Source organism: Diabrotica undecimpunctata, unplaced genomic scaffold, assembly GCF_040954645.1.
Source record: "Diabrotica undecimpunctata isolate CICGRU unplaced genomic scaffold, icDiaUnde3 ctg00000798.1, whole genome shotgun sequence".
NCBI classification, from domain to species: domain Eukaryota; kingdom Metazoa; phylum Arthropoda; class Insecta; order Coleoptera; family Chrysomelidae; genus Diabrotica; species Diabrotica undecimpunctata.
The window spans coordinates 865-19,976 of record NW_027312688.1 but is presented as its reverse complement, the minus strand read 5'-3'; the positions used below and the strand labels follow the sequence as shown (position 1 = coordinate 19,976).

The window sequence follows — 19,112 nt, the reverse complement described above, 5'->3', positions numbered from 1 at the left end:
AAATAAGAACCTATCATCAGATACGTGTGAAATATAGTAGATAAGCTTTTGTAAAACAGTACAGCATTTGTGCAAAAAAAACAATAAAATGTGTTGACATTAGCTACGCTTTTTATTTGTTGGCTTGACTTAAACAACTCTATGTAGTAATATAGACGTTCTACCTACCTTCAGAAGCATCACCAGAGTCTTCTTTTGAATGTAATACCATTTCCACCATCCTTTTTCCACGATTCGTCATTTTGAACAGTACATGCACCTGTTTATCACCACGTGCAATAACAAACTAACCTAATTTACGTCGAGGCAATGTGTATGAGCGGTAAAATTGCAAGATCGGATATCGAATCGGAACATTTCGATGACACTTTGGATCGACACAAGCGCAAACAGCTAGTCCAAAGCAGACACCGGTACCTGCTTCGCTGTCCTGTAGGGCCGAAGCAGACACCGGTGTCTGCTCGATTTTTCTCAAAAACTAACAAAAAAAAAACAAAAAATTTTTCGCGCGGAAGTCGTAAAATACAAAAAAACTAAAAGAAAATGACAAAAAACGGTGTTGGTCCACGGGGAAGTTTTGGCTTTTATGCATCGGCGCTCAACCTGTTGATAACCACTATTGAATTTTTATCGTCGAGTTGATAAAAATTTTATTAAAAAAATTCTTGCGTGTAACTGACATTAACAATCACCTGTCACTTCAACCATTGTTTCTGACGGAACGGTTACTTTTTCAGAAAAAGTGCTAATAACCATTTTTGTAAAAATATTTTAGCTACTTTTCTTGTTTAAAAAAATGTTTTTTGTCCCCCTCCACCCCTAGAGTGGGGATTAGAGTGTTTTAGAGATCAAATCACTGACGACTGGACTATATGTAACAGTGGAATATTACTTAGTAAAACTTAGTTTTAACTAATCTTAATAAATTTTTCTCCAGTACCTTTCTACCAAACTTTACTATTATATTCATATAGCGATCTTGACATTGTCCCCGCTTTTATGCATGGCATTACAAAATAATCCTATTTTATTCAAGAAATTGCACACGGTTGACAGAAGCTTAGACTACTTCTCTTTATTCCACAGAACTGAGGTTATAATACCCACTTATAGTGAGAACACCACTACGAGTAGCAATCTTCTAAGATCTGTACTGCAGGGTTATGGGGAAGATACAGTAATATACACGGACGCATCAAAAACAACAGAAGGGACTGGATGCGCATACTTTTTACCTGCTACAAACGTAGAATTCAAGTGTAAACTACCAAATGAATTTTCAATCTTTTCAGCGGAATCAATAGCTATACTTGAAGCTCTAAAATATGTTAAAAACACCTGCAATAGACATATTTTAATTCTGTCAGATTGCCTTTCAGTTTTACAGAGCATAAAAAACATTGAATTGCCTTCAAAATTTAGCAACCCCTACATATTTAAAATAAAAGATCGATTGTATCATTTATCATCGACTGGAGTCAACATAAAATTTATTTGGGTCAAAGCATATATTGGTCTCAAATATAATGAATATGTAGATCATTTAGCTAAAATGAGTGTAACAACTGGCTCTACGTTAATATATATGCTTAATACATCAGATGTTACTACGATTTTCAAAACAAATTAGCAATTTAAATGGAAAGAGCAATAAAAACATTATTGTTCTACCAACCATAAAAGGTATACCTCTTTACAACCAATTATACCTCAAACAATCTGGTTTCAGAATTTCAAAGCTCCTCGTAAATATATTACTACCATAAATCGAATACGCTTTGGACATGCATGCTACCCATGCCATTTATTTAAACTAAAAGTCATCGATGATGATAGTTGCAAAGATTGCGGTAAGCTAGGTGACCTCGATCACAACTTCTTTGAATGTCCTAAATTTATTCAGCATTCAAACTCCCTGTATACAAAATGAACTAAATGTAATACATACGCTCCATATAATATACAGTCCTTGTTAGCCATAGGTTCTGTAACAATATATAATTTAATTATAGAATTTTTGTCAGACACATGCATAGCTTTATAAATCTGGTACTCGTTCATGAAAACTTTCATGAGCGTGTATAGGGTTAGACTTGTACCTTTGTTTATCCTATATGTAACAATACCTTATCCGGGGTCCAGTATTGTTTGTCTGTTAAAATAAATGTCTTGACGGACCCCTAGACGACAAGCGAGTGTCCTTGTATTTTGCTTCGACGTGTTCTTCTATTAATTTATTCGTCTACCTATTTCGTTTTAGGGATATCGCTGTGCATTTGTCTAAGAGAAATAATCTGTACTTATGTGTATATACTTTTTTAAGGAATATATTATAACATTTCGAGACTGGCTGAATAACGAAAGTCTATGCCAAAAAAAAAATCTTGACATTATAGAAGTGTCGACATTATTGACACATTTCTTTTCCTATATGTCATGTCTGAGTCGTAAATTAAACAAATATAATTTGTTTTTATTTACAGTGTGCATCACATTCCGAGGAGTGTAAGATCAGAAGACTGCTGGCAAATATCCTTCTTTACATATGTGTAAATTTCGCTGGGATGTATACAAAATATTTGACCGATCGAAGTCAAAGAAAAGCCTTTTTGGAAACTCATAGATCAATGGAAACAAGATATAAAACTCAAAGCGAAAATGATAAACAAGAAAAATTATTACTATCAGGTAAATATGTTTCACTTTTTATTATTTTCTATATTTCTAAAATAATACAATGAATTGTTTGGTTTGCGGCTATATGAGCCTAATTTGTTGATGTGTTTTATAAGCTTTGTTAATTCCATTAACTTAATATATTTTCGAATGAAAGAATAAACAATGTTCTCATTCCCATTAGCTTAAAGCAAACAGTGCTTTGTAAAACAAACATTCTCAATTTAATTACATGCAGAAACGAATTGTATATTGTATGGGAATTATTGTGTCCAACTTTAAAGTTGTTTTTACATTATCGCAATCAAATCAACGTTTGTTTCAGTATAGAGTACGGGTATATACGATTGTATGGTATCAGAGGGATTTAATTTCTATTTAGATTCTTTAATTTAACAGAAATTAGTGATAAATATGTTGGTAAATGTTGTTAAGCTATTAGAGGTCACTTTGATTGGATTCCAATTTATAGCAAATTCTGTTGGTTATTATTTAAACTCAAAAACTAAATTTTTTTTGGCCATAAAATATTTTTCTTGTAACAACAACAATTATCTAAAATGTAGCATTTGTTCATAAATCAATCAATCAATTAGTTTATAACGTTTTACGCCGTCTTCTGATTTTCAGTCTCTATTTATCTCGGTCGTTCCAAAGGTATTCTTCAACTCCCCTCTCCCTTCCGTCTTTATCGATTCCTTTTCTCTCTTAATCTCTGTCTATATCATAAAAAGAAGTTATCTAATCTATAATTCTTCCATGTGGAATAGAAACTAATTTTATTCCATATTCCGACTTATCGACGATTCACTTAGAATTAACATAGATGATGAATAAATATGAGGATATAAAAAAAACCTACTTAATCAAGCAAAACGCAAAGGTACTACAATTATTTTAATGGAAGATGTGATTGTTAACTTGGACAAGAAAAAGTAGAAAATTGCGTACGAAACCACAGAAACGTGGTTTCTGGGTTTTGATTTGAGACGGAAACAAGTAATAACAGATGTAATCATCATCATCATCATCTTTGAATTGACAGTCCTCTGTGGATCCTGGTCTGCTCTAAGATTAGTCGCCATTCTGTTCGGTTTCTGGCAACGTGTTACGTCTAATACCTTCTGATCTCTAATATCCCTTAGTCGGTGTCAACTCCATCTAACCACCTAATTCGTGGTCAGCCTCTGCTTTTTCTTCCTATAGATCCTATCGTTAGATTTTTAGCAATCATGTTGTCAAGCATTCGTATTGTGTGTCCGGCCCATCTAAGTCGCTGTGTTGTAATGAACGTTACGACATCTGGTTCATTAAGGAGTTGGTATAATTCGAAATTAAATCTTTTGTGCCAGTGCCCTTGATTGTTTATAGCTCCAAATATTATGCGGAGTATCTTCCGCTCTGATATTCCCAGAAGTCTTTTATCTTTCTGCGTTAGAGTCTATGTTTCCGCCTCGTATGTGAGGACCGGCCTTAGCAGTGTTTTGTATAGAATAATTTTAGTTTTTCTTTGAATATTTCTTGAGTGGAATTGTTTTTGGAGTCCAAATTTTCCCCTTTATGTAAGATTGAATTGTCTTTTAATTTTTTCTCTTGTTTTATTGGTAGTAGTGACTAGCGAGTCAAGGTATGTGAAGCTGTCAAAACGTCCAAAGATATAACTTCTAAATGCTGCTTACAATTTCCCATTTGCGATAGGATCTTTAGTAACCGACACGTACTTGGTTTTGTCTTCGTTGATGACTAGAACTACCTGTTTCGCCGCAGTTTTCAATTTCAGAAAATATTGCTCAACATCTCGCTTGCTACGTTCTATTGTGTCAATATCATCAGCGTATGCTTAGATTTTTATCAATCTATTGTAAATAGTACAGCCGTCTCCAATTTGTGTATGTCAGACTGCCTTTTCCAAGGCAATGGTAAATAGGAGGCAAGCCAGGGCATCCCCTTGTCTAAGTCCATCCTTTATCTCAAAGGATCAAGAATTTTCTCCCTGTATCCTAACGCTGGCTTTTAAGTTGGACATTGTCATTCTCGTTTATCGGATAAGTTTTTCTGGTATACCAAACTCACGAATTGATTGATATAGTAATGTTCTTTTGACACTGTCGTATGCGGCCTTGAAGTCGACAAACAGGTTATGGGTTTCAATGTTAAATTCCAATGTTTTCTCAAGGATGTGTCTTATTGATTACTGACTAGAAAACCACTGCCAAACTCGTGTAGGGTACTATGTCCGCCATAGTATATATTGTAGTCTTTTTTCTCGATAATTCCTCATCTCTTGAATCGCTATTACATCGGCTTTTATTTTATCCAGTTCTTCTGTTAGCAATTTAAGAGCACCTAAATTATAAAGGGTTTTGTACGTTGTATATACAAATCTTTAAATCATTATTTCTTTGTCGTTTGCTGGTTTGTCGTGAATTAAACAGTCCGGCTTTTCTTCTTTGTGGTTTCATAACAACAAAGTTTTTTTACGGGAAGAGGTAGTTAACCTCTGCTTCCCACTGTGGTTGGTTACCACAATCTTCCAAAGAGTTGCTCAGGTTACCGGGGTTCACCGCGTGGAAGTGAGAGTCAGAATGGAGTAAAAGTGGCTAGTGACGCTAACAGCATACAGCATCATATTTTGCCCATCACTACCCCATTTAAACCCCAATAGATGTAATCATTTAATTCTATTTTGCCAAGACATCAAACAGCAATCATGGATGTTAGTCTCAAATACGTCCTTTAATCCAAAATGAAAAGTTTACATTTGAAACTCACCACAATATCCTACAGATAAAATCGAATAAAGTCATATACTATTTGATAGGTAAAAACTAGGAAACGAAGATTTATCCACAATTAGTTTTATTATAACTTGGACGACCGACTACGAGCACTACAATTTCAGTTTATGTTCCGATCTCTGATAAACGGTTAGTTAACCACTAACATTCTAACCTTTATGTAGGTAATATTATAATAAGCTTATAAGAAATACACTATACACACACAATAATTTTTGTAGAACTGCGGTTCCGAGAACCGCCTCTCTCCATCGCAGGACATAACGAATGGAGAGGATTTGTACTGAAAGTTACTTTTCGATGCCCTGGGTAATAGGACATCCTCGATTTTACTTTATGTGATTAAGCTACCTAACTTTGGGGGTAGCTAAAAGAGCTTTTCGCGCTATATATAAATAAAGTTAATTTTTTACAGACTATGTCTCAAAATGTGTGTTCCGGACAGCGAGTCACCGACCTAAATCGGTGGCTCCCCGCTCAGATTGTGTGTGCTCTGTCACTCAACCTCCGAAATTGGCAAATAAATTTTGTTCTCCTCATCGGCTGAGCGCCCAAATGGTCTGTTCATCGAACCATCGTTTGTCGGTATGGACTTCGATCCTCAGTTCCGCATGCTTGGTCTTTTGACTTACTTGAAGGGCATTAGTGCCTGAAGGGCCATTTGCCTGAACGGCTGTTGTGTCCATGCGGCTAATCAGCATTCACTCGACCTATTTTTTTTTGTATTGTAGTGGAACTGCGTGACCGCTTTAACAGAAGTTTACTAGTACAAATATTAAGAGAAGATAAATATTAGAGAGTGCATAAGTAATAATGGGTGGGGTGCATTCTTAGGTGTATATGGCCATTACAAACCCCGTGTGCATATGTTTGGATTTTGTTTTTTGATATACTGTAAACTGGCTTAGTAAAAATAAAAGTAACTAAGTAACAGAAGTTCGTAAGGGAGTTTCTCTGTCTCCTATCGGACGTGCCCCAGGTGTTGGATAGGGGCATACCCTAACCGTGTATAGGACCCGGTAGGAGGTAGTTGGGAAATAAAAATACCTACCGCAAACCAAAACAGACTCAGGTATGACAACCCTAACAGAAGGGTCTCTGGCTTTCCAGGTAAGGGTTGGTCTAGAGGCTGACAACCTCTTTCTTTAACAAAATATATGTTGCGGAACCTCAGGAACTATTAGCTGGACGGAACTCACAACGAGGACTCTGCAAACGAAAAAAAGAATTAAGATTAGGGACATGGAATATCCGAATCCTGTATGGAACTGGAGCACTCCGGAATAGATAATCTCCCAGCTCAACTATAATATAAAGAAGGATCACAGGACACAGAAATCCCTCCCCAATGGATGAAATAGTGGAATACTTTGCACCATACACAAAAAAAGGAGATATCTTTGAATATTCTAACCACAGAGAAATTACGCTTTTAAATCCAGTATAAAATATTTTCCACAGTGCTATGTCACCGTATGGCACCATATGCAGAACGGATAATAGGATAATACCAGGCTGGTTTCAATGGTGGTACATCGACAATTCATCAGATTGCAACCTTGAAACTAATTTTGGAAAAAACACTGGATATGGCATTGATACTCATCATATATTTTATAAACTACAAAGCAGCCTTACGACTTTGTGAATACTGTTGTCTCCTGTATACTGTTCAATCTGGCTCTGAAAGAGTAATACCCCGTCACAAATCACAACCAATAGTTCAATTATATAATAAATCAGTGGCAATCCTGGCTTATGCTGATGATATCAATATTGTTGGTAAAACGGAAAACGCTGTACGAGAGGCGTACAGCGAGCATTAAAATAATCAGCTACAACAATGGATTTAATAATAAACACCAACAAAACGAAGTATATGAAAATAAGCAAGCAACTACAAATACTACAACTACTTGTTATAGAAAACGACGTCATCGAAGCAGTGAACGAATTTGTATACCAGGGAGCGCTCCTTAACACTACAAATAATACTACCGCAGAGATCAACCGCAGAATTTTGCATTCTAACAGATGCTATTTTGAGCTCAATCTCCTCTTTAAAATCCATAAATATATCGAGAAATCTTCTTCTTCTTCCTTTGCCCTATCGTTTCGGGACGTTGGCTATTAACAAGCTATTTTGACTTTGTATACGGCACCTTGAACAGTTCGGTCGATGTTAGTCCGAACCATTGTCGCAGGTTATGCATCCATGAGTGTCGTCTTCTATCCGGTCCCCTCCTACTGTCGATTTCTTCCTTGGACTATTAACTGTAGCAGCCCGAGTACTTAGTATGCCTCATGACATATCGAAGTACTCAAGCTTCCGTTCTTTACGAAAGATTATTTCTTTGCTTTTTGTCTATTCTCTGCCATTACTTCCACGTAGTGATGTGGTCGGTCCAGGATATCCGAAGAATACGGCGATATATCCACAGCTTAAAGGATTCTATTTTCTTCAGGGTGGCTTCGTTGTGGTCCATTGCCTCTGCTCCATAGAACAAGACCGGGGAAGACATAACACTTGACCTAGTCTTAATTTTAGTTCCATTGAGATTTTGCTTGTGAAACCACTTTTTTCATATTGTTGAACGCGCTTTCGCGCTTTTTCAATTCGTGATCTTATTTCTGTTGACTGTCCCATTTTGTGTTGACTGTGGTTCCAAGGTATGTGTATGTCTCCACTTGTTCTATTTTTCGGTTGTTTAATGGCAATTGCATCGGAGGTTGTTGTGTTCTGCTGATGATCATGCATTTATTTTTGGTTGTATTGAGTTCTAAACCATATTCTTTACTTGCGTGTGTATGCTTTGCATGAGTCTTTTAAGCTCGTTGCAGTCATTTGCGATAATAACTGTGTTGTCAGCATATCTAATATATTGATTACCTCTCCGTTTACTTGATACCCTCACGAAACTTCTCCCAGTGCTTCTCTGAAGATTTGTTCAGGAGTATATATTGAACAGGAGCCCGTCGAGAGGACTCATCCCTGTCGTACACCCTTTTTAATTCTATCTTCCCACTGTATGTAAGTTGCCCATCTTTATCTCAGCAGTTTGGTTCGAATAGAGACTGGTTATTATGCGCAGATCCTTGCCCATCACTTATGCATCTTCCCTGAGCATTCCAAGAGTTTATCATGTTGACCTTGTCAACACCTTGGAGAAGATCGATGAAGCACAAGGGGACGTCCTTGTGAATGTCTTTGTATCCTTTTGAATTAAAACTTGCAGACTGAAGATCAGCCTCTCGTGGTGCCCAATGCGCTTCGACTCTGAGATAGCGTGTTATATATTCTATTTTGTATATCGAGAAATACAAAAATAAAACTCTAAAAAAAAATAATACGCCCAGTTTTAACATATGGTTCAGAGACCTGGACTCTAACAAAAAATAATGAAAACATGTTAGGATGTTCCGAAAAAAAAGTACTAAGGCGAATCTATGGAGCAGTAAATGACAATGTAGGGTGGAGAAGACGATACAACTTCGAACTTTATAGAGCATACACGGAAACTTGATATCGTAAAACATATTGAGAATGACGTCTGAGGTAGATAAGACATGTAATGCGGATGAAACAAAATGACCCAGCTAGAAAAATGCTCCTTAATCGACCCATTGGTCAGAGAAGAAGATGGAGACCCAGAACAAGGTTTCTTGATAACATCGAAGAAAACATGAGAAATATGGGAATACGTGCTTGGCGGGAAAAGGCGATGAATAGGGACGACTAGAGAGAAATTTTTGAGAAAGCTAGGACCCATGCAGTATTGTAAAGCCAGAATGATGATGATGGAATAACAGAAATAATATATAAACATAGAGTATTTTGTTAGCCCTTCTGTTACTGCGTACGTTCGACTACTGCATGCATCTTCACTGTTTTTCTGTGTGAAATTTTGTTGTTTTTTAATAAAATCTCATATTATCTTCAAAATTATGATTTTTAATGTTATAAACCTTATTTTTCGTACATCTCAGGCTAACAGTGAAATCTAGTGATTTGATTAAAAAGAAAAAGAAACCAAACACAAATAGAATATTTTTAAAATATGATAATATGTAAAAATTTTGATAAACAATATTTTTATTATAAAGTAAAAAAATATTAATGTATATTTTATTTTTAGTGTTACCTGATTTTGTTGCCAAAGAAATGATAAGAGACATCGAACAAGAAGAGCGAGGGGGTGCATTTCATCCCAATCAGTTTCATAAAATCTACATCCATAGATATGAAAACGTTAGCATTTTGTTTGCAGATATTAAGGGATTTACAAGTAAACATATTTTTTATTAAATGTCCTGTCAAATCCAGTATTACTCAGATAGTAGATTTAAACATTCAAATCAAATATTTGAAAATGAGTAAAAATGTGTCTTATGTCTTTATTCTTAATAATTATCAGGTGCTAGAAATGATCCAGGAAAAAATAATCTTGAAGTTCGTACATTATTATATATGGAGAGTTATCCACTGACAGTCTCAGATTCCCTTAAGCTAGGAATTTCTCTGTTTAAAACAAAATATATTAAAAACGATCGACAACAGATTTAAAAAGTAATAAGTACCAGTATGTGTGATGAAGACAGGTGTAAAATGTGCTACCAGGAAAAGAGAAGAAAATAAGCAAGTAACTGCAAATGAAAAAAGTAAAGCCAATGCAGTGGTTACGTCCGCGGAGCGATAGAAGTCGGGATTCATAGATCGAAAATTAACCCATAATCACTAATGAAGTCGATGTTTTAAAAAAATAAAATTTCTCTACTTTATCCTTTTTGTATTAGTATTCTGTGGATTTTGAATAAAATGTGTGATTAAAGTCATGAGAGAAAAATAGAAAATTTGGCTCAAAACAATATAAGGATAATACGTTCTGACAGAAACTGCGCTAAAACAACGCTAAATACATATGAACCAAAATTTTGTAATAATAAGTAAAATGAAGAAGCCAAATCAAATAAGGCCAAATTATAATAGAAAGACACGTCCAGGGACCTAAGCAACAGATAGTGTATGAAGAGATGACCTCGACAGACTGAACCATACAAGTATATACATACAAGTAAACAGTGCATTCATAACACATGTTTACAAAAAAAATATTTTTTAAAATTGTTTGGAATTTCATAACTGATTTTTATGTATTTTTCAGCGCTGATTGCAAAAATGCAATCCATTTTTTTCTATCACGTAAGGTTTTCTTACAAAAAAGGAATTACTTTTTGGTTTAATAACAAAATTTTAGCAATTTTTCAAATTTTTTCTTAAGTTAAAGGATTTTATTTCATGTATAATACATGTTATAAACTACATATCTAGTACACTTACATTTCTCTTTAAGCTCATAAGTTCTTATAGTAACGCTTTTGCTTTCCGTCGAAGCTTCTTTTATTGCTTTTCCTGCTGTGTACTCGTTGACGGTCATCTCGTTTTAGCATCCAGCAGTAGTCCGCTATCATGTTGACGTTCCATCTTCCTTGATACCTTCTTTCCATTTCCTTGATATCTTGGTGGAATCTCTCACCCTGCTCTTCACTTACATCACCAAGGTTTGCAGGGACGTAGTCTAGATGTGAATGGAGGAAATGAACTTTAATGCTCATGTTACATCCCAGCTTCTTAAAGTTGTCGAGCATGTCTGCGACGATTGTCTTGTAGTTAGGATCTTTTTTGTTTCCTAGGAAACCGGTAACAACTAGTTTAAAAGATGTCCATGCTGCTTTTTCGTTTGATTCCATTTTGTCCATAAAATTGGGATCTCTCATCAGTTTTCTAATGTCTGGTCCGACAAAGACTCCTTCCTTTAGTTTTGCCTCGGATAAACCAGGAAACTGTCCACAAAGATACTTGAAACACTCCCCTTCTTTTGGCAACGCCTTTACAAATTGTTTCATTAACCCCAACTTAATGTGGAGTGGTGGTAGTAATACCTTTTTGAGATCCACAAGGCTTTTCCTCTCAACATTTTTAACCCCCACCTGTAAGGTTTTTCTCAAGGGCCAAACTTTTTTAATGTAGTGTTGCTTTCTGTCTCTACTGTCCCATACACAGAGAAAGCAAGGGAACTTTGTATAACCACTTTGTTGACCAAGCAGCATTGAGATCACTTTCAAATCACCACATAGTGTCCATTTATGGTCTGAATAGCAGAGTTTATTTAAAACCAGTTCGAGGTTTTCATAACATTCTTTCAAGTGAACAGATTGTCCAACTGGCATAGAAGCATACTTATTGCCATTGTGTAGAAGCACTGCTTTAAGGCTTCTTTTTGAAGAATCTATAAAAAGTCTCCACTCATCAGGAGCATATTCTATTTTGAAACGTGCCATAAGTCCAGGAACATCACTGCAAAACACCAAGTCAACTTCTTGAGGGAAAAAAGATACAAACTCCTTTTCCCTGGAACGATACCAAGAAAAGGACGTACCCGGAGCCAATATATTTTTATCTTTTAATCTAGACCCTAAAAGTTCTGCTGAGTCTTTAGGAAGACCTAGGTCTCTAACTAAATCATTCAGTTCAGATTGTGAGAATGGAACGGGATCGGTTGTGCCAGGATCGTAGCCATCACTGTCTTCTTCACTTTCACCTAGCTGAGCCAATGGCTCGTGGTCATCTAAAATACCATCCAAAGAAACTGGAGGAGAGGGTATTGGTACTTCAGGTCCATGAGGAACAGGGCGAATGGCTGATTTGATGTTAGGGTAAGAAATATCCTTTTTGTTTTTCAAATTGAAACCTTGAACATTGCAAGAACAAAAATAGCAGTTATCACTATGGTTTTTGGGCTCCCTCCAAACCATTGGTATTCCAAAACGAAATGACTGCTTTTTACCTTGAAACCATTGTCTCAGTTCTTCAACACACACTGAACAAACTTTGTGTGGGGCCCAAGACTTGTCTTGATCATCCAACTTTATACCAAAATAGGCAAAATATACCTTTTCAACAAAATCGGAAATGTTTCTTTGTTGCTTTTTAACTGTATCGTTACCACAAATGTAGCAGAAGCAATCTGGTGAGTTGATACATCCTCTAGTAGCCATTTTTCATAAAACAACTTTACACCACAAGAAAACAATCTGTTTAGGCTGATGCCTTGAATTTATGTTCTTTGTAGTTCGATAAAAAAATCACTGAAAGTTATTTGATTCACACTTTATTGCCAACTATCCGTGTGTCACGAGATATCATTTAATACTACTCTCACAATCACTACTACAAATCACTAGTAACCACAGCACGTGAACAGCACAGAGTGAAGAGATACTGTGAACTGAAGAACAGGTAGCAGAAGCTCACTGCTTGGTAATGGGGAGGGGGATGGGCACTGTGGCAGACAGGCACTGACATAAAAGATGCTCAGTGAGTCAGTAAGTGGATGGCGAGGGAGGGGAGGCAATGGACAAGTACCGACATGAAAATAATACTGGTTTCTCCTAATCAACTCTTTATTTTATATACAACTTGTATAGTAAAAAAACAGCTAAGTAACTGAAAATACCTTAAAGTATTTTTTATACTTATTAAAAGTACTATGGGCTAAATAAACAGTTCATAAAGATCCAAAATACAAAAATTCAAATTCACTAGAGTACGGAACTATGTATAAAAATATCTAAAAAAAGCTAAAAATAGACAAGCAGTTTGTGAAATAACTGTACGTGATGGAATGTTTTCACTATTTTTCCCAAAATTAGCGTTGAAAATACTATAAAAATTACTTATTCAATTTTAAACAATTTTTATGTCGCAGACCTGTACTCTGAGATAGCGCGTTTTATTATCTCATGACCTAATTATTTTCAGAGTTAAAGCTCTGACAGTCGATTTTCATTTTTGTTTCTTTTTGAAACAAAATAACTTTCACCTCCCACTACCTTAGCAGATGTGACGTCATCGACATCGACCAAAATCATCATATTTAAACTTCAGTATACAAAATGTAAAGGAAACCAGTGCTCGTTTTTCTTAAAATTTAATTCAAAATTTATTTTACAAAAAAATTATTAAAGAAGTCATTTCATATTAAAGACAAACAAATAACATAATTACAACAAACGCTCGAATTAAGCTCCTTGGTTTAATTGACAGTAATCGAGACGTAAAGATGAATTGTTGGGTTGTCTTTGACAACATCACTGGTGTAATTTGTTGCATTTCAGTACGAATTCTCTGTTTGAAGTCTACAAAAATGGTAGGTCGGTTTACATATACCTTACTTTTGAAATAACCCCGAATAGAAAAGTCCATGGGATTTAAATCTAGCAACCTATTAGGCCATTCTTTGTGGCCACGTCGTCCAATCCAGCGATTGGAAAACGTTGAATTTAAAAAATTTCTAACGACTACAGCACAATGTAAACTTGCTCCATCCTGATAAAACCAAATGGTCGGATCTATTTGACCAGGATAATTGATATATGGAAATGTTGCGGTTAAAAATGGAACTACGTAGGTTTGCAACATCTTTAAATACCTTTCACTCGGCACAGTACCGTCAAAAAAATACGGTCCTACAATGGTATTCCTAACAAACCTAGCCCATACATTTATTTTTTGGGGATATTAGGTATAAACTTCGTCAAATATAATTTGACCTTTTTTAGAATTTCATGAATAGCACCATGACAGATATCATTGTTAGTTGATAAAGTTATAATTGAAAAATGGGGTTTTTCTTCAATTTCAAGTAATATATTTAATTAATTGTCAGCGAAAACAGTGGGTCTAACACTCTTGAGCTTATCTCCAACATTGCCAATATCATTAAAATTATGCAATATTTGGTTGCCATCGCTTTACTTATTGGTACTCGATAAGGATATTTTTTGTTTCAATTTAATATTGGCATCTCCGATGGTAACTACGAACTTACTGTCTAGTTGCTAAGGAATTTGACATGTCTCTACAGCTTAGTTAATTTTTGGCAATATACTGAGTACAGTCGTTACCACATTTTATTCTATTGGTTATCTTTAATAGATAAATAATCTGTATCGTACAACAATAGGCCACTCAATTCGAATATTTGTTGTAATTATGTTATTTTTTTGTCTTTAATATGAAATGATTTCTTTAATAATTTTTTTTGTAAAATAAATTTTGAATTAAATTATAAGAAATACGAGCACTGATTTCCTTTACACTCAGTGTACTGAAGTTTAAATTTGATGAGTTTGGTACGGTTATACTCAGAAAAATATGGGCTTCTAATTGTTTAGATAAAAATATTCCCTTTCTATTAAAAAAAATTATCGATGACGTCACATATGCTAAGAGAGTAGGGGTAAGAGTATTTTTTTTTTAAATGTCAAAAAAACAAAAACAAAAATCGACCTGTCAGAGCTTTTTAGGCTTTAGAGCTTTAACTTAATAAGAAAATAATTAAGTCATAAGATAATAGACCGTTTCCACATTTTACGAACACACTGTATAATAGAGAACACTGTTTGTATAATGGACGCAGACTAGATAATAATTTCGTACTTTTCACCTCGAGGTGAAAACACCTTTTTCACCTTTTTCGAGGTGAAAAGTACGAACTTTTAAGAAATATCATGCAGGGCAAAATTAAGGGCAAAAGAGGTGTGGGAAGAAGACAAATATCGTGGCTTCGTAATCTACGTGAATGGTTCGGGTGTAGTTCGATTGAACTTTTTAGGCGCGCTGCTAACAAAGTCGCAGTGGCCATTATGATTTCCAATCTCCGCTAGGAGTGGCACGAGAAGAAGAAGAAGATAATAATTTATATTTTAAGATATAGAAAGTTATTTGTTTGCATAACTAATTATAAGAAGAGACTTTTAAATCTTCAGCGCAATGCTTATTCTTGTTTTTATGAAAAGAGGCTTGGAATAAACTTTTAAACAGTCAATGAGAATTTCTTTGATAGTCGCCAATATTTCTAGAAAAGGCTTATAGAACAACAAAGTTTAAGATGGACCGTTGAGTTCTAAAGGATCATGAACAATTTAATTTAATTTTTAGTAGTCGTCATAGAAAGCCGCCAAAAATCTCCGCACTAATCAAAGAGGCGTAAAGTAGTTCTAAGTTCTTAGGGAGTTCCCCAATTCTGTAATATGTAAAAGATCCTACAGCGGTGGATTCCAAGAAGTTCAAGTAATCAAAAGAAAAACGACCGATAACTCTAAACTTACATTAAAGCCCGCATTTTCCAAAAAAACCAGGTCTCCCAGAATCAAAAAAATCTGACCTCATGGATTTGGTAAACAAAAATCATATCCCAAAGTAATACACAAACTTTTATCAAAATTTGTAAGCAGTTAGTTAAACCCATTTGTTTTTTACAAGGGTTTATTAATATTTATAAGCCATAATTTTTAGTTGATTTATGTTCCTTCTTCAGTATTTTTATTTTGTAGTTTCGTTATTTTAGGCGTAAATTCATTAAAATGTCTTAGCCAAAATATTTTATTAATGTTTCTTCTCCAATCTTTTTATTTGTAGTTTTCTTATTTTTGACAAGTTGGCATATTAAAATTATTTGTCCAAAACTGTATTTTAATAATGACAAGATCATCACATTTTTATTTGCACACTTGCATTTACGTGATAATAACGTCACAAAATGAAACATTTTTTAATATTTGGATCTTATTAACCCTTAAAATTAAAAATATATTTTTTTTTCAATTGATATTTAGACAAATTATAACTTTGTTACGACAAAGTTTATATAGAATATAGAGAAAAAGATAGAGAAGTGAAAAAACAAATAACACAGCAAAAGAATGAAGAATGGGAAAGAATCTGCTTAAATATTAGCATAGAATAGGAGGTACAAGAACTTCGGAGTCATGGAAAGTACTGAGAGAATTGAAACAAAACTCAAAAGAAAAAATTAAATTGGGAAATATACAGGACAAAGAATGGAAGGACTACTACAAGGAACTATTAACAGAACAAAGACCACAATTCATTGGAAAAGAAAACAGGCGAAGACGAAGCAGATTCCCACAACACGAAATAGAAATAACAGATAGGGAAATGAGAACGGCCATAAAAGCAATCAAAAATAAGAAAGCACTGGGACCTGGAGGCATCTCACCTGAGCTTATAAAATACGGATCAAAAAAATTACACCGGATGATACAATGGATATTTCAGAAAGCCATAAATGGAGAACAGCTCCCAAAGGAATGGACGGAGGCATATATGACATCCATATTTAAGAAAGGAGATAGAAAACGATGCGAAAACTACAGAGGAATAAGCGTAATATCATCAATAGGAAGATTATATGGGAAGATACTGCGAGAAAAGTCAGAGCAAGCGATAAAAGGCAAAATCGAGGAGGATCAGGCAGGCTTCACGGCAGGAAGATCATGCATAGACCACATATACACACTGAAACAACTGTTGGAAAAGAAAAAAGCAAAAAATAGAGATATACACTTGGCATTTGTGGACCTGAGAAAGGCGTATGACTCTGTACCAAGGTCAGAACTATGGGAGGCAATGTAAAAATTAGAAATACAGACGGAGCTCATAGAAGCTACAAAAGCTCTGTATAAAGAAAATAAAGTGTCCATTAAAATGGGAACAAGAATCATAGGAGAGTTCACCACAACAAAAGGGCTCCTGTAGGGTTGTTCCACATCTACAACCCTATTTAAAATATACTTAGAAAAAGCCTTGACTATATGGAAAAGAATATGCGAAGGCATGGGAGTAACGGTACGGAACGAATACCTATATACGTTAAGCTTTGCAGACGATCAGGTAGTGATTGCACAAGACCAAGACGACCTCAGCTACATGATGAAGAAACTACAAGAAGAATATACCAAGGCTGGCCTAGATATTAACCTCCCGAAAACAGAGTACCTATCTACAAGTGAAGAAGACATAGAAGATCTACAGATTGATGACAACGTAACAATCAAAGGAAAGGATAAATTCAAATGCCTGGGGTTTATAATCACGAAAAAGGCAACAACAGAGGAAAAAATTACACAAAGATTGGGACAAACAAGAACAGCAATCCGACAACTTAACTCAGTATGGTGGGATAGACACCTAAATATGAAGACAAAAACGCAGATTTATAAAACAGTAGTGCGAAGTATTATGACATATGGGGCTGAAAATTGGATCATAAACAAGAAAAACAGCAGTAAGATAGTAGCAACAGAGATGGAATGCCTGCGAAGATGCTGCAGAGTAACAAGAATGGATAGGAGAAGTAATGACGAAATAAAGCAAAGAACATCAATAGAAACAGACATACTAACATATAGAACAAAAAAGATTAAAGTGGTATGGACATGTAAGAAGAACTAGCGACAGCAGATGGATAAAGAGAATAACCGAATGGAGCCCCATAGGAAGGAGGAAAAGCGGACGACCCCGAAAATCCTGGAGGAACGAAGTAGACGACGCCATGAGTAAGAGAGGCCTAAACGATGGAGAATGGAACAACAGAGAGAGATGGAAACGGTTGAGAGAGGGAAGGCAGTGAATACTGTAGAATCCCTAAATATATATATATATATATATATATATATATATATATATATATATATATATATATATAACTTTGTCTAATGGTTTTAAACATTTTTTTCCATAAATTAAAAGTTTTTAAGCAACATCCAAACTTAAATTTGAATTTTCTCGAAAGTTAGTTTTTTGAGATTTGACATTGTTGCATTTGTAACAAAGCCTTTAAAAAATTATAAAGTAAAACTTATAAACATAAGTTAATAAAAAAACTATTTTATTATCATCAAATATTTTGATATTAAAATATTTATTATTTACTACTGAGTAATAAGACTTGGTGTTAATACACCAATTTAATAATATTTACCAAAGTATTAAATGCTTACACTTTCTTTATTTTTAGTGTTATCCACCAAATGTACAGCTCAGGAATTAGTTAAAATATTAAATGAACTATTTGCAAGATTTGATAAACTGGCAACTGTAAGTATTATTGATGTAACTTATATAAATAAAGAGCAAAAAGAACCATGTGTTTACCATTTACAAATATTTTTATTCAAAGAGTATGTAACTTAAGAAAATATTAAATATTATACTAGATATGCAATTAGGTATTTCAAAGATAGATTCATGCATTACTTGTTATAAATTATTTTTAAATTAAGCATAAAAACTCTAAGATTTCGATTTCAAACAAATTTTATCACTTTTTCTTTATATATTTTATAAGCTTAGACGTGATCACACTATAATAGGTTTTTATTTTTCTCTATTTACAGAATATTATTATTAATCATAACTGATTAAGTCTTATAATTTTAGATTGGTCCTTCTAATAATCCTTAAAATTGATGTATGATATTTTTTTTTCACTGCTAGGTACTTAATTAAAGCACCATTTCGAATGATTTTCCCGTTTTGAGCCTTTTATTAAGTCTTCTATTATTATCTCTACAGTCCAATTCGAGACTCTGAGATAGCGCGTAAACCTCTCCACTCGTTACGGTGTATAGCCATTCTCCTTCACGGTCAATTGATAAACCAAAATATCTTCTCATGGCTTTTTCGATCTGCCAATAGGTCCCTTCCCCTACATTCTTGCATTTAACAGTTTTTTCGGAAGCCTGTATTTTTCATCCTAAATACATGGCCTGCCC

The 19,112-nt window shown here is 34.6% G+C and overlaps 1 protein-coding gene across 1 annotated transcript; it reads left to right on the top strand.

Moving 5' to 3' along the window:
• Window positions 1–309: 309 nt before the first annotated feature.
• LOC140431703 (adenylate cyclase type 8-like) lies at window positions 310–18,435 on the top strand (the record flags this gene model as incomplete). Its single annotated transcript, XM_072519588.1, has 4 exons — window positions 310–432; window positions 2,484–2,688; window positions 9,611–9,760; window positions 18,356–18,435. Coding segments are annotated over exons 1-4 (558 nt in total), but the record flags the coding sequence as incomplete, so codon positions are not given.
• Window positions 18,436–19,112: the final 677 nt, after the last annotated feature.